The 21,549-nt window shown below is 44.1% G+C and overlaps 1 protein-coding gene across 1 annotated transcript in view; it reads right to left on the bottom strand.

The window, feature by feature from the left end:
• The window catches only part of ATRNL1 (attractin like 1), a gene marked incomplete at its 5' end in the record, with an annotated part of 851,278 nt that overhangs the window by 707,588 nt on the left and 122,141 nt on the right, over nt 1-21,549 (bottom strand). The window contains one exon of the mRNA XM_006031896.2: nt 19,678-19,859. Coding sequence (XP_006031958.2) covers nt 19,678-19,859 — 182 coding nt within the window. The remainder of the gene's footprint in view (nt 1-19,677; nt 19,860-21,549) is intronic.

Here is a 21,549-nt window from a genome sequence, read left to right as displayed (position 1 = left end):
TTGAGATGTCAGCGAGGTCTACCTTATCTTTTTTTTTTTTTCTTCTCCTCCAAGGAGAGGATCAAGGGAGTCCTTACTGACTCTGTAGACAAAGAATGAGACTTTTTCGATACCAAATGAACTCTGGACCATGAAATGGATCTCTTCACTCCTCAAAACTCAACAAGATCTAATAACTTTTGGGCTACAGATACACTTAACAACTGAACTCTTCCAAAATGTCACTGATTAGGAACCAATGCACAACTGTTTCAAGTGCTGTGGCTCTGACAGCAGGAGTTGGGAGTGAGCACCCAGCCTCACAGTGAGCAAAAGGGTGGGGGGAGAAGGGGAAGTGTCTGCACCCATATTCTGGGGTCTCCAGGGAGTGGGTGATCTGTGACTGGGGTATTTTCACTTATTTGCTTTCCCTTGGGCGCATCTACATGAGACATTGCATTGTCGTAGGAACGTGCTATAGAGACAGCGTCAGAAAGCACAAACCATGACGCCGCAGCTACATCACCATAGCCACATGCTCCTCGCTATAGCGCATCACTATGGTGATGTAACAGGTAAAAATAACCATGTGCCTAAAGGAAGTACTATATGATGGCATCATAGGGACCTGTGTAGACACACCCCTTGTTTTCTAACCGGAAGTTCAATAAACTTTGAAAGCCTCCAAATTACCAAAGTCTGTAGTGTAATTGTCTGAAAGGCTTGGGGGCGGGGGGGAGAGGGGGCGCCAAGGGGAAGAGTGCTTGGTCCCATGGCTTTTGGTTCTAAGGGGTGGAGAGACATAATAAGGGGCTCTGGTTGAGTAGGGAGTAGGGAGACAGCTAGTGGTTAGAAAGATAGCTTTTACTGAACCAGCAATGCAAGATAGCTCATTGATAAAAATGCCAACAAAAGGGAAAAAAGGGGCAGAGATCTGGACGCATGCCAGAGCAACCAGCTATAGCAGCGTGTGTGAGCAGGTGAAGAGTGATGCAGTGTGGGATGCTTGGAGAACTGACACACAACATTTGGTGTTTACACATGAAAGTGAAGTTCACAGAATTTGACTCTCCAGGTACACTTTTAAACTGCTCCAGATAAATTCAAAACAATTTAACAGGTTTGTATGCCTGATGACTTCAGGTTTAAATGGCATTTAAACCATTCTAAGCACTATGTATTCCCATGCTCTTAGCAGTATTGGACTGATACTGTAGCTGTGATGGTACAGGAATTATGTAAGAGGCAAGGACTGTTGTGGGTGATATCCTTTACTGGATCAATCTGTGCCCTTGGTAGTCTTTCAGTATCCTACCCTACAAGAACTACATAAGCCTCTATAGATCTCTCTCTGAGAAATAGCTTCAAGAGGGGTCTCCTCACTTTTGGGGGGTTTTGGGACATAGTATATATAGGCTAGGAATAGGTATTCAAATAGCTTGAGGCAGAATCCATCTAGGTTGCACAGTTTTCTGTAAGCAGATTAGTTTAGACCGGTAGCGAACAGAGCACACATTCACCCTTTGAAGATCAGGTTTCACCATTTTTAAATCAGTCTGTGCGCACCAAACTTCTGTTCTGTTACACGTATAGACTGGTTTTGTATGCCGAACTTGTGTTCTGTTACAGGTATAGACTGGTTTCCGATTACTTGTACCAGTGAAAGTGTAGTGTCTGTACCTGGCCTCAGAGTACTAGGGTTATTTATTTGTTTACTAAATCAGAATAAACATTCAGTTCTTATCAATGATGGGAATATCTGTAGAAAGGAGAGTATCTTAATCCTGAAAATTTCAAATGCATTGTATGGGGGGGGGAGGAAGGGGGGGGGCTATTCTTACAGTCTTCTTCCTGCTTACTTTTTGTCCTACCTTTTTTTTTTTTTACCATCAGTCTTACAAATTGGAATGCAAGTTTAACTAGGACACCAAATACAACTAACAGATAAGGATGGGAATGACTGCAACAGATATAGACATTGTAGGGTTTTCAGGTTACACCTCCAGGTAGTAAGGAAGAACTGCTAAGTTCACTAGCTGTGACTGCTCTGCCCTTTATGTTCTTTGCTATGGGGTGCACTGGAGGGCATGCAGGTAGAAGCCCTGATAGACACTACTATTCAATATTTCATGCATACCAAAGTGGCTTACATATGGACGACCATTTGAAGAACTACTGTGGCTGCACTGCAATACAAGAGACTACATTTGTGACAAAAGGGCGATCATATAAGATTATTCAGATGTGTTTATATTAATATCACGCAACTCCCCATGGGTAGATAACATACAAAACCAATTTTTGAGATACTACTGTCTGAACAGAAGCAGCTAAATTAAGGGGGAAAGGGGTGTTTTAATTAAAAACAGTTTGCCTAGGCCCATAAAGGAAAATCTATGAAGCATTTAAAAGTTTCAGTAATTAAAATAACAGCTATTCAAAGTTTGGGCACAGTATTCATCCAAGCACTTCTGTATCTGTTTGACTAAATGACAGACCTATATTACCTTTCACTAATGTCTATCCATAAGTACTGGAAAACTACCATTTTCATGCATATAATACTATTCACCATTTACTCTGACAGCACAACTTGAATCCTTTTACTGAGTCTCTCAACTTCATCTATATAAAGTCATTTTACTTAGATCTATGCAATTTTATGGCAGCATTATTATTTAAAATAACATGGCTTACCATCAACACTGTTGGATATTTATTTTATGCTTGCAAAATCAGAAAGAGTTAAAGGGTGTAATTTTATCTGTGCATTGTCTCATACACACAAATTCTCCAAAGTAAAGACTAGTTTTGAGACCACACATTACTGTTAGTTATCCTTTATAGGCCTTAGGAATTATTTTAGTGACATAGTAATGTTCTTTTCCAGAGAGAGTATTTTATATATCTTTTTCTTTGTGACACTGCTGAAAGGGGACTATGAATTTTACTGCATTTTCCTGTAGTTACTTAAAGGAACAGACCTTTTTTTTTTTTTTTTTTTTTTTTTTTTTTTTTTTTTTTTTTTTAAATTGTGAAGAGTTTGTGGGTACCCACACATCAGAATACCCAATTTCAGGCACTGATTTTCAGAATGTGAGTGGTCAGCATGTTCTGAAAAGGAAGGCCTATTTTAACGAATTCCTGCAGAAGAATATCAAATTAATGCCTTCCAAATAACGATCTTTCTTGCTAAAACTACCACACAGATTATCTAAAAGACAGTAAAAACATAGCAGCTAATTATTTCCTAATGAAACACATTTTTTCTGACCAAACATTATAAATGCTTTGGACACAGGTGAAAAATTTTAGAAATTAAGAAAAAAATTTTTTTTATAAAAAGTATAAAAGCAATAGTCTTTGATAAATCAAACAAACCAGAATACCACAATACAAACTTTCTGACCTAATTTTAGGATTTTGCTGTGACTTTGCAAAACACTCACTAGCACTGTCAAACGTAACTTTAAATAATCCTTAGCTCTATCACACAAAATGATCTGAGACATGGAACCATTCTTTAGACTGTTTCGCCTCTCATCTGTTTCTTTCTATATTCCTTTCTTTCAAACTCAGAGGACCTGTTAGCAAGCTATATTCAGTCTGTACTTAAAATCCAATTGGTCAAGGTTTCTTCAGTTTTTAGTATAATCTTCTGCTGAACTGATAGCAGGTTGTCAAAAAACCTTTTAAGGGAGAAATCCATATTGATGGTAAGGTATAATGCTTCAAAAACTGTTAAGTACAAAGACAATTTGCTGGAGAGAGCTCTTTCTCTTTCCAACAGAAAATCAGAACTGCAATTATATACTGCATACTAACAGACTAATTTGGACTGAATACTCCAATTAGTTATTTCCATTGGCTTATTCCACAAAGCAAAATTTAACCTGGTAATACTCTAGCTATATTATAAGAGTGAATAAGGTGCTGAAACAATGTACAATCTAGGGAAAAGCATTCTTTGCTTATTCCATATTTTCATACTTCAATTTCCTTCCAATTAGTGTAATTAGCATTTATACAATTGTGTGAAAGAAGATGCAAATTGTTCTCTTAACTGTGCATTAATTCTTAACATGAGAGATAAATAATAAAAATGAAATCTCATTATCCAGTGAGTGACACTGAGAAAACACAGAAGAATCTTTTCTTCAAGAAGCGCACAATATAAATTAGACTTCACAACTGCAATTATTTTAGACACAACAATGGTTTTAGATGATGTTCCAGGTCACAGTGGCTGCATCTAGACAAGTGTGGCTGTGAGGTATGTGGCGCCGCAGACACATCTGCGGCGCCACATACCACACATACAGCTGTTCTCCGCACTGCAAGGTAGCAGCACGGGGGGCGGGGGGTGACCCCTGAAGATCCTGGGGTCAAAACACCTGCAAATAAATAAATAAATAAATAATTTTAAAAAGCAGAGCAGCGCACACAGGGCAGCGTGTGTTGCCCTGAACTGGAGACTGGCTGGCCGGAGCCATACTCCGGCTGCTGGCCAGGCTTCAAGCAGCAGAATTGCCACTGCTGCATCTCCAGGAGGCCACCAGGACCCCAGGCAAGGCTGCTGAGTCCAGCACTGGCCCCAGCTTCTCCTACCCCACCCAGAGTAACCCAGAGGGCACATGGCACAGGCGTTGCACGGGGACAGGTAGCAGTGGCACAAGCGTACCTCTGCTGCTTCTTCCCGGGGAAAAAAAAATGTCCACACTCATATGGATGCAGCCAATGTGTGCATCTACACATTCACCTTACTGTAGACTAAACTAATTAGCTCCCCAGTAAAGCATCATAGTCTACATGTGCTAGACTATGTATTAGTAGACTGTGTATTAGTGCACAGTAAATTAACTTTGCCATACAATAGTACCGTCATCAGAGGTGGTACTATCTTACAACCGAGCCATTAAGTGGGATCAAACGCGCTTGGAGACTGTAACCGCACTTGCAAATTGCACCTGGCCAGGGCAGCCAGCTGAAGGCCAGACCCCTGGATCCTGCCAGCCCTTCCAGCCCCCCAACACCACCACCCGGAGCCTCGGGCTGTCCCTCTGTTCCCCCTGCCAGCCCAGGGATGCTCCACCCTGGCTCAAATTGCTGCTGTCCTGGATGCAAATGTAGACACTGAGCCTGGGAGCAGTGTACACTGGCTCAAACAGCTCCGGAGTTTATTGTGTTGTGTTAATTGCATGTGTAAATGCAGCCAGTATCATAGATTTCCCCATTCTTCTCCCACTATTTTATCTTATTTTGTTTTATTATATTTTTGCAATCAATTATGTAAGTTCTGGGGGACTAAACAAAATAAGATGTTCCCAGCTTCTGTCTAAGAGAAGATGAATAATTATGCCTGATAAAATTCATTTCAAGAGCCCTGTGGGTTTTCTTAAATTACTTTACACAAATAATTATATAGATTTTCAAGCAAAATGTACAGAACCATACTGACTTTAATTTTTCTAGATTTGAGGTTTCTGTTTTTAGGCATCCAAAGACTGCCCATCCATTACTGGAGGATACAGGGAAACAGTCATTCTGGCAGTGAACTGGAGGACAGTCAAGGCAGCAGAATCGACAATAAACAGAGAAAAAGCTGAAAGAATTGACTAAGCATTCAAATGAAAGGCATAACAAGGCAGTACCATTAGAAAGTGAAGAAAACACAGAGTAACCAATAAAAGGGAGCTGTCTGCATAAATATGATGTAAAATGTCAATAACATTTTGATTAGAAACATCGTGCTACCTGACAAAAGGATGCATTTCTTCAGGATACCTGGAACTAGAGAGGGGGAATACTGCTATACATTCTCACTAACTGAATGGCAGGTATACTTTTAAACGTTTTAGAAGGACAGACAATTTGAAAATAACGTATCTGGAAGGGGTGTGTGAAACGGGCCACATTCGATTGAGATTTGGATATGGCCCAAATTGGAAGCAGTGATTCGATTCGTTGATTCGGATCACTGTCCCCGATTCAATTCGGCCAAATCCGAATCTGAAGATTCAATGCTGATTTGGAGAATCAGCGAATAGGACATAGACACAGCTTTAAATGTTTTTTCTATGCATCTTGAGGTACTAGGCACAGCTCGTGAATGCTGCAATGGTGGGGCAGATGGAACGTCCCACAGGAGCAAGTGGGGGGGGGGCCCCAGGTGCTCAGCAGTGAACCTGGAAGTGGACCAGAAGTACCCAGACCCAGAAGGCACTAGCCACTGAGCCAGGTGGGTGCAGGAAGTCCCCCAGCGCGCGCTCCCCGGTGGACACGGAAGTGGACCGGTAGTGCTTCTGGTCCACTTCCGGGTCTGCTGCTGAACGCGCTGGGGAGCCCCCCATGCTCCTGAGGGACCCTCCATCCTCCCCAGCATGGCAGCATTCACAAGCCATGCTGTGAATGTAGAAAAAACATTTAAAGCTGTGTCTATGTCCGAATCGCTGAATCTTTCCGAATCAATTTGAAGAGATTAAAGAGTCCTCTGAATTAATTCGGATTCAAGGATTTGGCCACTGAATTGGGTGAAATCTCTGCCAAATCAAATGAGGGACCGAAGCTTTGCACAGCCCTAGTATCTGGTACCTTTACTGTAGTTACACTGGAAATTTCTATAACTAAAGTGCTTACAGGAAGAAAAGTACACTTGTTTTCTCTTTTCCCCCTGTATTTTGCAACACATTGTATGATACATTATTCCTCTATACCACGGGTGTCCAAATTCTGGGCAAGCAGAAGCCAAAGCACCAGGGGGCCACATATCACAGGAATATCCCCTTGGTGCCCCCCCCCCAACTATGTGGGCAGCCCAGTGACCCACCCTTCTACTGTGCACACAGTGTGGGCAGTCTAGTTCCGCCCCCGCATAAGCAGCCCAGTGCCACCCCCCTCTCAGCCACACATACTGCCCACCTACAGCATGGCATGCACAGCTCTGCTCCTTCTTTGCCACTCATGCAGCTCAAGTACTCCAACCCCCTCCCAGCCACTGAAACATACGGAGTGATGGCTGGGAGGGGGTTGAACACCATTCATTAACCCTTCAGGGGCTACATGAAGCACGTGGGCCAGCAGTTGACTATCTCTGCTCTGTACAATGAGTTATATATTTTGTGTCTTGCTGAAATGACCATAATAAACATCAACAGGAGAAAAAATATTTAAAGAATAGAACATGGAATACCCTCAGATTTGCAACATGTTTCACACAAGCATCCACTTCATCCTCACCCACAACAACTCTTACTTGCAACAGTCATCACTTTCTCCAAACCAGGGGCACAGTTATGGGCACAAAGATGATTTTTCAATATGCCAACCTCTTCATGAGGCACCTGAAGGAAAAGTTTCTAAAAAACTGCACTATATACCGAATACCTACAGATCACCATATCTATATGTCCACAACACGAGCAATCATCCCAAGCACATCAAAAAGTTCTCAGTCACCTACGTCAGGCTCTCAAATAGCACTACATCTGACCAGAGAACACTCATAATGCCCACCTGGCTCCCCTAAAATATGCCTTTATACAGCAAGGACACTCCAGGGCTAGGGACAGACATTCAAAAAGCCCAAGCCTGAACTGATTCAATCTTTGCAGGTTAGACTACAGTCCTGAGCTGGGGGGGTGGGGGGGGGCATGACCAGGCCCTGGCAGGTCACTATGATTAGGGAGAGGTTTAAACCCACACCCTGGCCTGCACAGTCCCCACCTGGGGTGTGCCTGAAAGGGGAGAGAGGAAGTAGCCCTCACCAGGCTTTTCCCAGCTCACTGCTCAAGGGGCAGGGAGTGTTGCTAACCCAGGGGTGGGCAATTATTTTGGGCGGAGGGTCGCTTACTGAGTTTTGGCAAGCCATCGAGGGCCACATGATAGGTAGCTAGGGGCAGATAAATATTACTTTTCTAAATTTTTTAGGGGCCCTGCGGGTCGGATAGCATGGCCTGGTGGGCCACATCTGGCCCCTGGGCTGCATTTTGCCCACCCCTGTGCTAGCCCCTGGCTAGCACACTGTGGCAAGGAGAGGTGGGGGGAGGGAGAACTGCATGTGTGGACTAAATGCATCTGTTGATGATACTGAGCTTATCAAATCTCCCTCTCCCTATTCTTCATACTGTCTGCAGCAAACTGACAGGTACTGCATTCATTGAAAACCAGGCATTTCTCACACCTCTCTCTGTCCCCTGTTGAACACTGTCAGATTGCTGCCTTTGAAGCAAGCAAGCCCACAGCCAGCAGGGAGTTTATCAGAACACAAAGCTTCTCAGCCCATCAAGCCATACAAAAGAAAACAAAATCTCTCTTATTAGTTTCAAGCTCTGCTTATCCATAGGGTGCATTTACAAGCCACTGGCTTCCAGGCCTAAGCAAACACTGTTCTGTCTGCTTTTGTTCCAATGAAATTGGAGAGATGCACACAGACACCTCTCAGCATTAGCCAGCATGGGGGGAGGGGGCTTGGCCAGATGCCAGCTGGGGTCTGTGCCGTGGGAGAGGGGTAGGAGGGAAGTCTGACAAATGCTTGAGCGGCAAACAGTGAGGGGAGTGGGGCAGGGAGAAGTCTGACAAATACTGCAGTCCCCCACTTTGTTTTCAGTCAGCTGGAGCTCTGCCTAGGGAGGAGAGGGGCAGGGCCAGCCCTGTTTTCTAAGGCAGACAGCACAGCATAGCCCAGGGCTGGAAAGCATGCTGGGGGACTCTGATTTAACTTATACCAGGAAGGGGTCTTGGACAGAAGTTCCATAAACCAGTTTGACCCAAATCAGTTAAGTCTGATACTACATTCAACCAGGTTTCTCTAAAACCAGTTTTGGCCATTTTCAAACTGGTTTATGTGCACAGAATTTTTGTTCTGTTACAAGTTTAAACCAGTTTCTGATCACTTAAACCAGGGTATGTGTCACTTCTATCCCTAGCTCAGTAGATAAAAAACAGCAGCTTTTTCAAATGTATCCAAATACCACACAGTAACCTGTGACAATACAAAAAGAAAGCCCCTCTGGGATCACCCACCCCTGGTGATCACTTACCACCTCACATTGGAACCAATCAAAAGAGTCATTAAACAACTACAGCCTATACTTGCCAAAAATCAGAACTTGAGAGAAATATTTCCAGCCCCTCTGCCCCTGGCAACCCCCTAACCTTGCCCAATTCATCAGAAGCAAACTCCCCACTTTCCAACAGACATCAAGTGGAAAAAAGCCTTGCTTTGGCAAGAAATGCTTAACCTGTCAACACATCTCCACTGCAACTACAACCAACACCCCCCGTAACAAGCTATTAGAATCCATGGGCACCTGTACACATGCAGCAAGGCTGCTCCAACATGCTGTAATCAGCGCATTGGAGCAGACTCAATTAATTGAGTCTGCTGGAGCTTGATAATTACCACACTCCAGCAGACTCCAGCATCATGCACATCAGCATCCCTGCACTGAAAAATGGCAGTGAGGGTGCCTGAACTAAAGCATGCTTAATGAGCTTTAGTTAAAGTGGCCCTGCTGCCATTTTTCAGCATGGGGATGCTGATACACCTGATGCTCCAGGTGCTTTAATTAGAGCAGCTCTCACTGTGGGGATTCTCCTGCTAGGAGCAAAGCCAGAGGTTCCTGGCTAAAGGGTCTTGCCCCTCCACTCAGGGTCAGACGGATCACCGTATTTAGAGTCAGGAAGGAATTTTACCCCATGGCCAGACTGGTATGGACTACACGGGTTCTTGCCTTTCTCTGTAGCAGGGGCATAGCCCTCTACCTAGGATCTCTTGAGCGTATATTGACAACATTTTATAGAGGCAGGACAATGGCAGGATAGCCATTTGCTGTGGCAGGAGCATGCAAACAGTAGTAGGCCAGGCAGCCACAGGTAACCAACGGGCTGTGCGGCACAGCCCTTGATTCACACCCTGCTGCATAGAGCTACGTGCACTGTTAACCCAGGCCCCCATTATCAGGCCACAGCCTCAAACCTGGAACCTCACCCTGGCCAACCCTGCCTCTCATCTCAGTCTGCCTCTCTATGGCTGATCACCTAGATTGGTCATGGCTGGACTGAAACCTCTAGCAAAACCTTACCCTCTGCCCACTCCCTGTCACCAGAGTGGCGGGCTAGGGTCACTTGACCCTCTGGTTTGCCCATACAAACCCCTGAGTTAGAACAGGAAGTGTCTGGGCATTCTCTGCTTGAACTCCTAGCTTCTCAGCTCAGCTTGCTACTCAACCCCCACTTGCAAACATCTCCTGGCTTCTTGACTCAGCTGGTTCCTAGACCCCGCTCTTAGATTGACCTCCTGGCTTTCTGACCCACTTTGTTCTCAGATTCTACTCACCTATCCTGACCCTAGTCAGTACCTTAATCTCTGAGTAGCCCCAGACCTAGTCTCCCACATCCTGGCATGAATCCCAGATTCTGCAATGTGCCATGCCCACTTAATTTGCTGGCCATCCCTCCAAACTCTCTGGCCCACCAGTAGGTTGGTGGCCAGATGGAGTGGCTCCATGGCCTAGATAAAGTCCATGGACCATAAGTTAGAAACCCCTTTCATTAGGCAAATTATTCTACATCCTTTTTCATACATAATAAAGAAGTTAACAAATTACTTCTTTTATATTGGATTCTGATTTTTTTTCTGTTGTCTATACAGGTTTCCCTAGATTTTTGCTGTACATGCAATCCCGGAGAACAGCACATAAATCGAATTCGCATAAAGCAAACCCACTTTACAATGTAACAAATAGGGACAGGTTCCCATGGTGGTGATGGAAGAAGGGAGGGAGGCTGGGACTAGGGAAGGAGCTGGGGGAGGGGTGCCACTCCCAGGGCTGCACAAGGCAGCAAACAGAGGAACAGAGCAGCACTCACCCCGGCCCCGGCTACAGCGGCCCCGGGAGCAGCCAGCACCAGCAGCTGGGCTGCACCATGCTCCACCTGTCCCCACTCACCTCTCCTCCTGGGCTGCACCATGCCCTGGTGCAGGGAGCTAATGTCAGGGTGAGTGCTACACCCCACACCGCCCAGGGCTCCGCTTGTCCACACTCACTCCAGCCCATGTTGGAGTGGCCCTGGGAGCAGCTGACACCAGCTGCCTGCACCACAGCATGGTGCAGCCCAGGAGTGAGCCCAGGCATAGGAGGAGCACAGTGTAGCCCAGCAGCTGCAGGCAGCTGGTGCCAGCCACTCCAGGGACTCCTGCAGCTGGGGCAAGTGGGGCCACAGCCCTTTCCCCTCCCCCCCACAAAACTTACCTGCTTGGGTGGGGGGTCATCTATGCTGATCGCATAAGTGAAAATTTACCTCGCATATAATGAATTATGGGTCTAAATAGTCTCATTGCATAAGAGCGAATTTGCATATAAAGAAACTGCATAAAATCGTGGGAAACCTGTACAGTAACTCACAACTGTTAAAGAAACTTGAGTTTTCCTCAACACAAAAATATAAAGTAAAGCGGAGTGAAAAGTAGATCTTTATTCTTATTTCTAAATATTCTGTTGCATCAATAATCCTAAAAGCTTTTGTTTCACATGAGTATATCACTTTTAAAGCCTTTGATATTAACAGTAAAAATCAAACCCAAGCATAGATATTTTAGATTAAGGCACGTCTCCCCTTTCAGCTACTCTGACTACATTTCTGAACCCTACAACACTATCTGTAACATAAGTCATCTAAAATGAAATCTCACCCCCTACATCAGTATAATAGCAATCTGAGAGAAGGAGAAAGACAAAAGAAAAACAAAATCAAGCAAAATCTCAGAGTTTCTGTGGTACCTGATGGTATATTTAGGGCACTTTATACAGAGTAACTATAACTGGAGGGACAGATGGGAATGAAAGAAAAATTACTTTTTAAAAAAGTGGACACAGCATAAATCAATGTAACATTTCATTAGGAGAGTCTGATGAGTCAATGACCATTAAACCAAGATATCCCTTTAACATGTCTATATTTGTCTACCTTCATTACATGCCACATGTGGATTATTTCAAATGTATGTAACTGCAATGACTCAGGATGTAATTTATTTAAATAAAGATGTGCTTGATAAGATGTCACCTTGCAGAATTTTTCAGCTTTGAAATTTAACAAAAGCCTAGCATTCTGCAGGAAAAAAACAGCCATTTTTCATTGTTATTACAGTCAACTAACTAATAAAGCCAGTCAACTAACTGATAAATCAACAGTCTATCAAACTATTTTCCTAGATTTTAGGGTCCATCCATTTGCTATTTAAATAACAATCAAGAAATAAAGCTTAGCAAAAAAATTCAAGGAGTCATTGCTAAAACACCACTTCTTGTTTTCGTAATTTTGTTTAATCTATAAGTAAGACATTATCTTTTGTCAAAAGTGGGCAATGTGCGTCAAGTAGGGCTGTGCGAAATTTCGGCAGCCATTTCATTTCATTTCAGCTTCGGGCATTTTGGCAACTCCCTGCATGTTTCATCCAAATCAGGCAAGAAATGACAAAGTTATAGGCAGTTTTGTGATCCCCCATATAGCCTATGGCCAAAACACCGAAACAGCGTTGAAATTCCAAAACAGTTTTGGCTGAAATGGGATGGGACAAAGAGCTGAAACACCAAAATAAATCACTGTCCCTCCGAATCCCAACTGAAACAAAACAGCCACTTCACACAGCCCTATGAAACAATGAAACAAAACACTATCCTCCAAAACGCCAAATCTGAAACCAAAATGAAACAGCCGTTTTGTACGGTCCTAGTGTCAAGGTTACAGTAGGTAAAAATCAGAAGAGGTGTTTCCTTCTTTCATAGATTCATAGATGCTAGGGTTGGAAGGAACCTCAACAGATCATTGAGTCTGACCCCCTGCCTAGGCAGGAAAGAGTGCTGGGGTCATGCTGGAGTCAGATGACCCCAGACAGATGCCTATCCAGCCTTCTCTTAAAGACCCCCAAGGTAGGGGAGAGCACCACCTCCCTTGGGAGCCCATTCCAAATTTTGGCCATCCTTACCCTGAAGAAGTTTTTCCTTATATTTAGCCTAAATCTGCTCTCTGTCAATTTGTAACCATTGTTCCTTGTTACCCCAAAAGGCGCCCTGGTGAACAGAGCATCTCTGATCCCTTTCTGCATTCCCCTAGTGAATTTGTAGGCGGCCACAAGACCACCTCTCGGCCTTCTCCTGCGGAGGCTGAAGAGGTCCAGGTCTCAGTCTCTCCTCATAGGGCTTGTCCTGTAAGCCCCTGACCATATGAATGGCTCTCCTCTGGAACCTCTCAAGTCTATCAACATCCTTCTTGAAGTACAGCACTCAAAACTGGATGCCATACTCCAACTGCAGTCTTACCAATGCTACATTGAGGGGAAGTATCACCTCCTTGGATCGATCTGTCATGCATCTGCTGATGCATGACAAAGTGTAGTTAGCTTGTTTGTTTGTTTATTTATTAACAGGGAAAATTCTTCACTTTTTTAGCCAGTAAGAGAAAGCATAGGTGCTACCATGGGGAAATAATTCAGCTTACACTGCCCTACTCAACAGCAAGACCTATATTTGCATATTAAGAACATAGTGGGTGCATTTGCATGTGCACTATACTGTGGAGTTAAGTAGCTCTGTAAAGCATCACCATCTACACATGTGCCAGTATTAGGGCACAGTAAACAAATTAAGTCCACCACAGGATACTGTTGGGGACAGTACTATCTTACAGCAGAGTACTTTACTGTGCCAAAATGCACGTATAAATGGTGACTGAGGGTGTAAATTGCACCTGGTTGGCCCAACCAGCAGGGGGCCTGCTCCACTCTGGTTCAAACTGCTGCTGTTCTGGGAGTATATGTAAACGCTAAGCCCAGGAGCAATTGACTCTGGCACGAACTGCTCCAGAGTTTATTGTGTTGCATTAACTGCATGTGTAGATGCACCCAGTATAAATATTTTAACTTATAATATATATAACTTCAAATTATTTCATTCAAAATTAATACTACTAGGGGTGCACCAATAGAGACTTTTTGGGCCAGTAACGATAGCCAATTTTTAATCAGCCATGTCGGCTGATACCAATCTGATTCCAGTATGCAGCCCTGCAGCATGGACAGCAGCATCCAGCTGGTAAGTCTGTTGTGGGGGAAGTGGGGAGGGAAGGGATGTGGGGGGCAGAATGAGGCCTGCATGGTGAGGGAGAGAGTGGGGCAGGGCATGGGACGGAGCTGTGGCTCACCTGGGGGGCACGAGGAGTGGGGGGTGGCTCCCTCTGCTTCACACATCCCCCTTCCCCCACAACAGACTGACCAGCTGGACCCAGCTGCTCTCCATGCTGCCTGGCTGTGCTCTTGGCCACCTGTGTGCTGTGCTGTGCTGTGGCTGCGCGCATGAACCAGGCATTTAAATCGGCCACATTATCAGCCATATCAGAAAAAAAAAGCTGGTTGCCGATGCTCTCAATTTTCCTCATATCTGTGCTGAACTGATATAAGACCGATGTATCGATGCACCTCTAAATATTACACAAATATTTGCAAGAGGAAAGAGTACATTGCTATTTTCTTGGTGGAAAACATCATTCATTTGCATCATAACAACTTTGCAAAGGAGCTACCACCTTGATATACATTTTAATTATTATTCATAATTATCTTATCTGCTTGTCTGTAAAATCATAAGCTACTATGAAACTAATTTTGTTGTGCAACCAAAGGCAAGTGCATGTTGTAAATCTCAGAAACTTTATATTATTCTTACTATTTTAATGTCTTGTTTGTTTATAAGAAGCCTTATATTTGCATGGATTATCGCTAGTGCTCTAAGATTTTAATCTTGTATATAAAAGCTTTTTTTTATATATATAAAAATGTAATATATAAAACATACACGCAAGTTAGGGAGAGTCCAGAGGTGGGCAACAAAAATCATCAAGGGCTTAGAAGGCAAGTCATATGAAAAGAAGCTGAAGGAGCTAGGCATGTGCAGCTTGTAGAAAAGGCACATAAGAGGGGATATGTCCCACCCACCCACACCTTAGCCCCACATGCCAGAAATCTATTTTTATTATGTTCATAAATTTAATGTTAAAAACAGCAAAGTAATCAACAGTTAGACTACACTACCAAAGATCAACAGGTCAGCACTCCTAAATAATAATTCATTCCTACCCAAATTAAAGGGTACTGCAAATAAAAAATTAGCGCAGAGTCTGCAACCGACCTCATCCCATCTGCTTTCTCATGTGGTATCCCCACCTCCTAAAGACAACCAGTGGGTAGCCTCACATCAGATGAGCCCAATTTCAAGAACCAATGCAGATCAAAACTGTAGGTATCTTTGCAAGAGGATACATATAGTAATATGTAGGGCTTTAAAGGCTTCAATAAAACAGCAGATTGAGTGACCACTCGCAGCAGATAAACTGCCAGTGTATTTAAGCACTAACATTATGGGCTCCCAATGTTACCACAGTCTTAATATATGCACATTTTTTTATTAATTTCATCTTACAAATGGTCCCACGCACAGCCCCTTAAATAAAGCAGATTAGAGCACATTAATTTCAAGGAGACAAGGGCTTAAATAAGTGTAACAGCAACAAACTGGCACACTTGAGTTAATAAAGACAGATGAACAGACTTACTCTACTATACTACATCCACAATTTGACCATTCAGCAGCAGCCAAAGGTCTGTAGAAAACCTTACATGCAGCACTATTTTGCACAGAATGGGCACATGCTATTAAGCAACTATTAATTTCTTCTGGCAACTTCCTCCAGATTGCTGCTATCCTTTTGTGTTCTCCCAATTTTTTCTCCAAAATAGGTCTCACCCAACCCCAATCTCAAAGAGCAATCTATTCCAGTTGTGTTAGAAAGACTGGCTACAAGAGAAAAACAACTGGATTTAAGTTCATCCAGATGTACAGAAATTGTTGCCTTTCATGTCACTCTTTGGTCAGACATGACTTGCTCTTGGTGAATCGATGCTGGCTGCTCCTGATAACCTTGCCTGCACACACTGAACCTACAGATACACAGAACTCTATGAAACCCCACAGAGAAGCACCCGAAATCACTCTGGGGCTTCCCAGATGCTTCAAACAAGCTTTGCGAAGGCTGTTACACCTACGTCGGTAGTCATGACAAATGCATCTCATTATCAAGCACATCAAAGGCAGCAGGCAGCTCTAACAATTCCAACAAGGACATATTGTCCTCATACATTTAAAAAATCATCAACTACTATATGTATTGGTAGTAAAAGTACTGGTATTGACCAGAAATCAGGAAACCTGAAGACAGTGGTTGCTGTACCAACACCTATTCAATCTTGCCCCAATTGGGGACATCAGCAATGCTAATTTATCATTTGAAGTAAGTTCTTGACACTGTACTCTTAAGAATGCCTGACTTCTTCCCTATAGTTGCATTCAGGTACTTGAAGATTGCTGTCAAATCCCCCGGAGCCTTCTCTTCTTCAGACTACATAACCCTAGTTCTTTCAGTCTGTCCCCACCCACAGTCTTGTCTCCCAAGCCCCTAATCATTTTGGTCACTCTCCACTGCATTCTTTCCATCTGTGCACATCCTTCTTGAAATGTGGGGTCCAAAATTGGACAAAGTACTCCAGATGAGGCCTCACCAGTGCTAAATAGAGCAGAAGAATCGCATACTTTGACTTTCAAGTAGCACTCTTACTAATACAACCCAGTATGCTATTGCCTTTTTCATTTCCTTTGGTTTTTTGTTTTTTTTTTGGCAACAAGACCACACTGTCTCATATTCAGTTTATGGTCCACTGTAATCCCCAGGTCATTCTCTGCAGCATTACAGTCCAGCCAATCATTCCTCAGTCGGTATTTGTGCATGTAATTATTCCATTTCTAGGTGCATTTCTCTTCATTGATTGCAGACCAGTCTATCCAGCTCATTCAGAATCCTAGCCCTGCCCTTCAGAGTGTCTGCAGCTCCACCCAACTTGGTGTCACCTGCAAATTTGCTCAGCATATATTCAATCCCATCCTCCAAATCATTAATGAAAATGTTGAACAGTACCAGACCCAGGACAGATCCCTGGGGAACCCCACTTGATACCTACTCCCAACTAAACATTGAGCCACTAATGACTACTCATTGAGCATGATGATCCAAACAGTTATGTATCCACCTTGCAGTACTTTTGTCTAGTCCATATTTCCTTAACTTGTTAAAAAATGTTGTGGGAGACGGTGTCAAAAGCATTGCTCAATTCAAGGTTCATCACATCCACTGCTCTCCCTTCATCCACAGAACCTGCCACCTTATCATAGAAGGAAATCAAGTTGGTCAGGCACAACTTGCTTTTCATGTATCTGTCTTAAAGATGGGAACTATATTTACCCTTTTTCCATTCATCTGGGACCTCACCCAACCTCCACAAGTTCTCACAGAGGATAACTAATGGCTCTGAAATTGTACCAGCCAAGTTCTTCAGTATCCTAGGGCTGGATCCAGATGTACAGGCATGTGTGGTCTGTGACACTGCAAACCTCTTTGCAGTGCCACAAACTGCACGAGTTGCACATTACTCAGTGCGCAGAGCTGCTAATTTTCAGTGCTGGGGCAAAATTTGCTACCGGGATTTCCTAGTAGAAAAACAAAAAAAACCACCTGGAAAAAAGCAGCACAAACCACACCAAAGTGGCCAGTGCTGGGATAAACACAGAGCTGGGCTGGGGGAGCAGTCATCTCCACGTGCTGCTCTCCCATCTCCGCATGCTGTGGAGCCCACGTGCTGAGGCACTCTGCACCCCAGCCAGCTGCTTCCTCCCTGGCCAGGGTACAGGGTGCCTCAAGATGGGGGAGCAGGCATCCTTGAGCTGGGGGAGCAGGCAACCTTGGGCTGGTTGCTCCCCTGTCTCCAATGCAGAGCCCCCACACTGCAGCACATGGAGCCTCCAAGCTGAGGCACATGGAGCCAGGGGAGCAGCCAGCCCAAGGTTGCCTGCTCCCCTGTCTTGAGGCACACTGCACCCCAGCCAGGCAGGGAGCAGCTGTCTGGGGCACAGGGTGCCTCAGCATGGGATTGCTAGCCCCTGCTGAAGCACCCTGTGCCCCAGCCACCAACCCCCTGCAGCACGTGGAGCACCGAAGCAATGTGCCGCGCTGTAAAGCACGGGCAGGGACATGCACTGAGGCACAAAGTAGTGGCACATTTGTGCTGCTGCAAAGGCATGGCCCTGCTTGTGTGGACCCGGCCTAGGCTGCATCCCATCTGGTCCTGCTAACTTGAAAGCATCTAGCTTCTCTGGGTAATCCCCAACCCATTTGACTATAAGCTCTTTCGCTCCTATCTTATTTTTCCTGATAACTGAACTGGTAGCTGCCATCTAATTCGCCTAATCAGGAGGGCACGCTGAAGATATCAGATATCATACCATATGTGGTAGCTGCCCTTCTAATTTTCTCCCTGCATGCCAATGTGATACTCTTCCATCCTACTATAGCCAAGGCTCCACTTTTTGGAGGATTCCTTTTTGAGTTTCAGCTCATTGAAGAGACATCTCTCTAACCAGGAAGGTCTACTGCTGCGTTTCCCATTCTCCAGTTGCATCAGGACAACTTGCTCCTGCACCCTTAAAGGGGCTTCCTCACAGTACAGCCAGCTCTCCTGGTCTCCTTACCCCTCAGATTTGCTTCCCAGGGGACTCTGCACACCGGTGCCATGTGTTTCTTAAAGTCTGCTTTTCTGAATTCCATTCTCCTTATTCTGCTGCTCTCCTTCCTTCCTCCTCTTAGGATCTTGAACTCTTATCATTTCATGGTCACTGAGCGTGTCCACATGTTCATGAATGCATCTTAAATACTGTGCATTTAGTTTAGTACTTCCTTAATAAAGTACTAACTACATGTGCATACCTAAAGCACAGTAGCACCAGCGCACGGTTATTTACTGATGCTTACTGCACACTGGCCTAATAACACTGCACAGTAGACTATTAGCATGGTTTTTACTGTGACACTACCGCACAGTGTTATTAAGCTAATGTGCAGTAAGTATGTTGTGTATATGTGCCCAAGTGTCACCTAAGTTAACTTCCACTTTCACATACTCAACCATTTCTTCCCTTACACTTAATGAAATTAGTTAGTCATGGGACTACAGAAAAGGTCCACTCGGGGATTAGAAATTCACTTAAGGACAGAAAACAAAGAGTAAGTATAAATGGTCAGTTTTCAGGAAGGAAATTAGAAAAACATCAGGGTCCCCAAGAGATCTGTGCTGGGACAAGCACTGTTTAACTTATTCAAAAATGGTCTGGAAAAGGGGGTGAGTGGTGAAGGAACAATCTGTGGACCAAATCCAGCATGCAGGGCCAGCTTGGTGCGTGGTCTCGACCCCACACGCCAGATTGGACCCTGGCTGCAGTCCTGGCCCCAGGCACCAGATCAGGCCTCATGCCAGATTGCACTTGCATTCCTAGCCTTACATGCAAGCCTCATGTAACTTGGTTCATAGGGCTTGTAAATTTGACATTGAGGGAGCAGTGGCAGTGTGAATTGCCTCCACTCCCGCGCATCAAGTTTCTGGATCCATGGAGAGCACCACAGGTCAGATGACATCCATCCCTGAGCCAGATCTGGTCCATGGACCAAAGGTTGAACACTGATACTATAAACAAGCTATTAAAATAGGTTCCATGCCACTTGTTTCAAAACATGAATATGAATTAAAGTTACTCAGGTTACCTGAAGTGTATACTTCTGTATTTCATCCAAAACAAATTCCACTTCTTTTGATGTTGTTAATGAGGCAAGATTCCCACTTAAATTGTAACAATAAAGTTTGGCATTGTCATAGCTTTCACGACTAGAATTTATGCGGAGGCAGGCATCTCCAATGTGACTCCATCCTTCCCCACACAGATGAGCTAGGACAGAATTTGCATTATTAAATACAATTATGTAAAAGAAAATAAGAGAAATGCATATTGGCATTTTTTCTCCAAGCCACAGCAAGCATAACTCTATTTTACTTTTTATCATAATTCATGTATGCAATCTCATCAAACTTTAAAAAAAAAACCCAACACACTTTTTAACTTGCTTTGAAAATGTCAGTTGATGTAAAATAATATATTTTCTTGTTAACAGACAAAGTAACTAGTATTGCAACAAGGTATATTCTCAGTTACAGCCTATTAATTTCCCTTGGTCATTTGTAATTTAGAAATGCTTAAAGGCCCCTCCAGACATGCAGATAAAGACACACTGAGATCTGATGTATGATCCACACAGTTGTGCTTCTTGCCATGCCACATGGTCAATAGCAGGAGGCATGGTTGTGGGATTGCGCATCAGATCCCATCATGCCTTATTGCCAGTGCAGGGGGAGCCTGGGATCACGATGCTGGGCTTCTCCTGCATCAGTAAATAGCAAGTTGATAGGGGTGCCCCAGGTGTCCCCACAGCAGAGAGTCCTGTCAGCGGACATGGGTTCCCAGCTATGGCCTCCCAGCAATGGGGATGCCTGGGGCACCCCCATGGCTGCGAGCCCACATCAGCTGACAGGACTCCCAGCCATAGGGACGCCTGGGGTGGCCTTGCAGCTGGGAGCCTGCATCAGCTCTGGGCTCCCAGCTTCAAGGCCCCATGGGGCACCCCCAATGCTGGGATCCCCATAATTGGATGTGCTCCCCAGGCTGAGAGCCCCAATCAGCTGATGAAGCTCCCAGCTGCTTGGGTGTCTCTGGCCACACGTTCAGTTAGTGGCATGACATAAATGAACCAAAGTTATTCCACTTTTTTGGTGGAATAACTTGGTGGCATCTTCCTCCTTTTATCACACAATTAATTAAATGAATGTGTGGCTGGGTCATGACTTCAGATGAGATTAACTGGTTAATCATGTTTTAAGCATAATGTCTGCCAGGGGCCTTAAATATAGCTAGGTGCCAGGGGGATAGATACTTCAAGAAAAAGCAGATTAGATCTTACCTAAATCCTACTTAAAAATATGAGGGCAAAGTTATGAGAGCCATAACATACAAACGTGAATTTTCTGTTTTGTTATATTTCATCTAATTATAATAATCACTTTAAACCAGCATGACTGCTAAACAGATGGGGCATTTATACATATACATTTGTTTGCTCCAACGTGCTGGAGATCTGGTGCGTTGGAACAGACTCAATTAATCAAGTCCGCGGAGCATGCAACCTGACGCACCTGGCGCTGCATCACATACATTTGTATAAACAGAGATGGCAGCAGTGCACTTTTGGACTAAAACACCTTCAATGTGTTTTAGTTCACAAGCACACTCCTGCCATTTTCTCAGCGCTGATGTGCATTTTGCCGTTTATACAAATGTATGTGCTGCAGTGCCAGGTGCTTTTAAAAGTGCCCAGCGCTGAGGCGCAAGCACGTGTGCAAATATCCATAATACCAAGAGTCTTGAAGACAAATTTCTGATAACTTAAAAAAGCAGTGCATTATGTTCTTAATCTTATCATTAATATATGTTGAGTGTTAGTCACATGCAGATAAGTATTAAAGATAAGCAAATAATCCATAGCAATCGATGTAATTTATTAGTCTCTTCACGGTGTCCACAAACA

This window comes from Alligator sinensis, unplaced genomic scaffold (assembly GCF_000455745.1).
Source record: "Alligator sinensis unplaced genomic scaffold, ASM45574v1 scaffold1073_1, whole genome shotgun sequence".
Classification (NCBI taxonomy): domain Eukaryota; kingdom Metazoa; phylum Chordata; order Crocodylia; family Alligatoridae; genus Alligator; species Alligator sinensis.
This window is presented reverse-complemented; position numbering and strand designations above follow the sequence as displayed.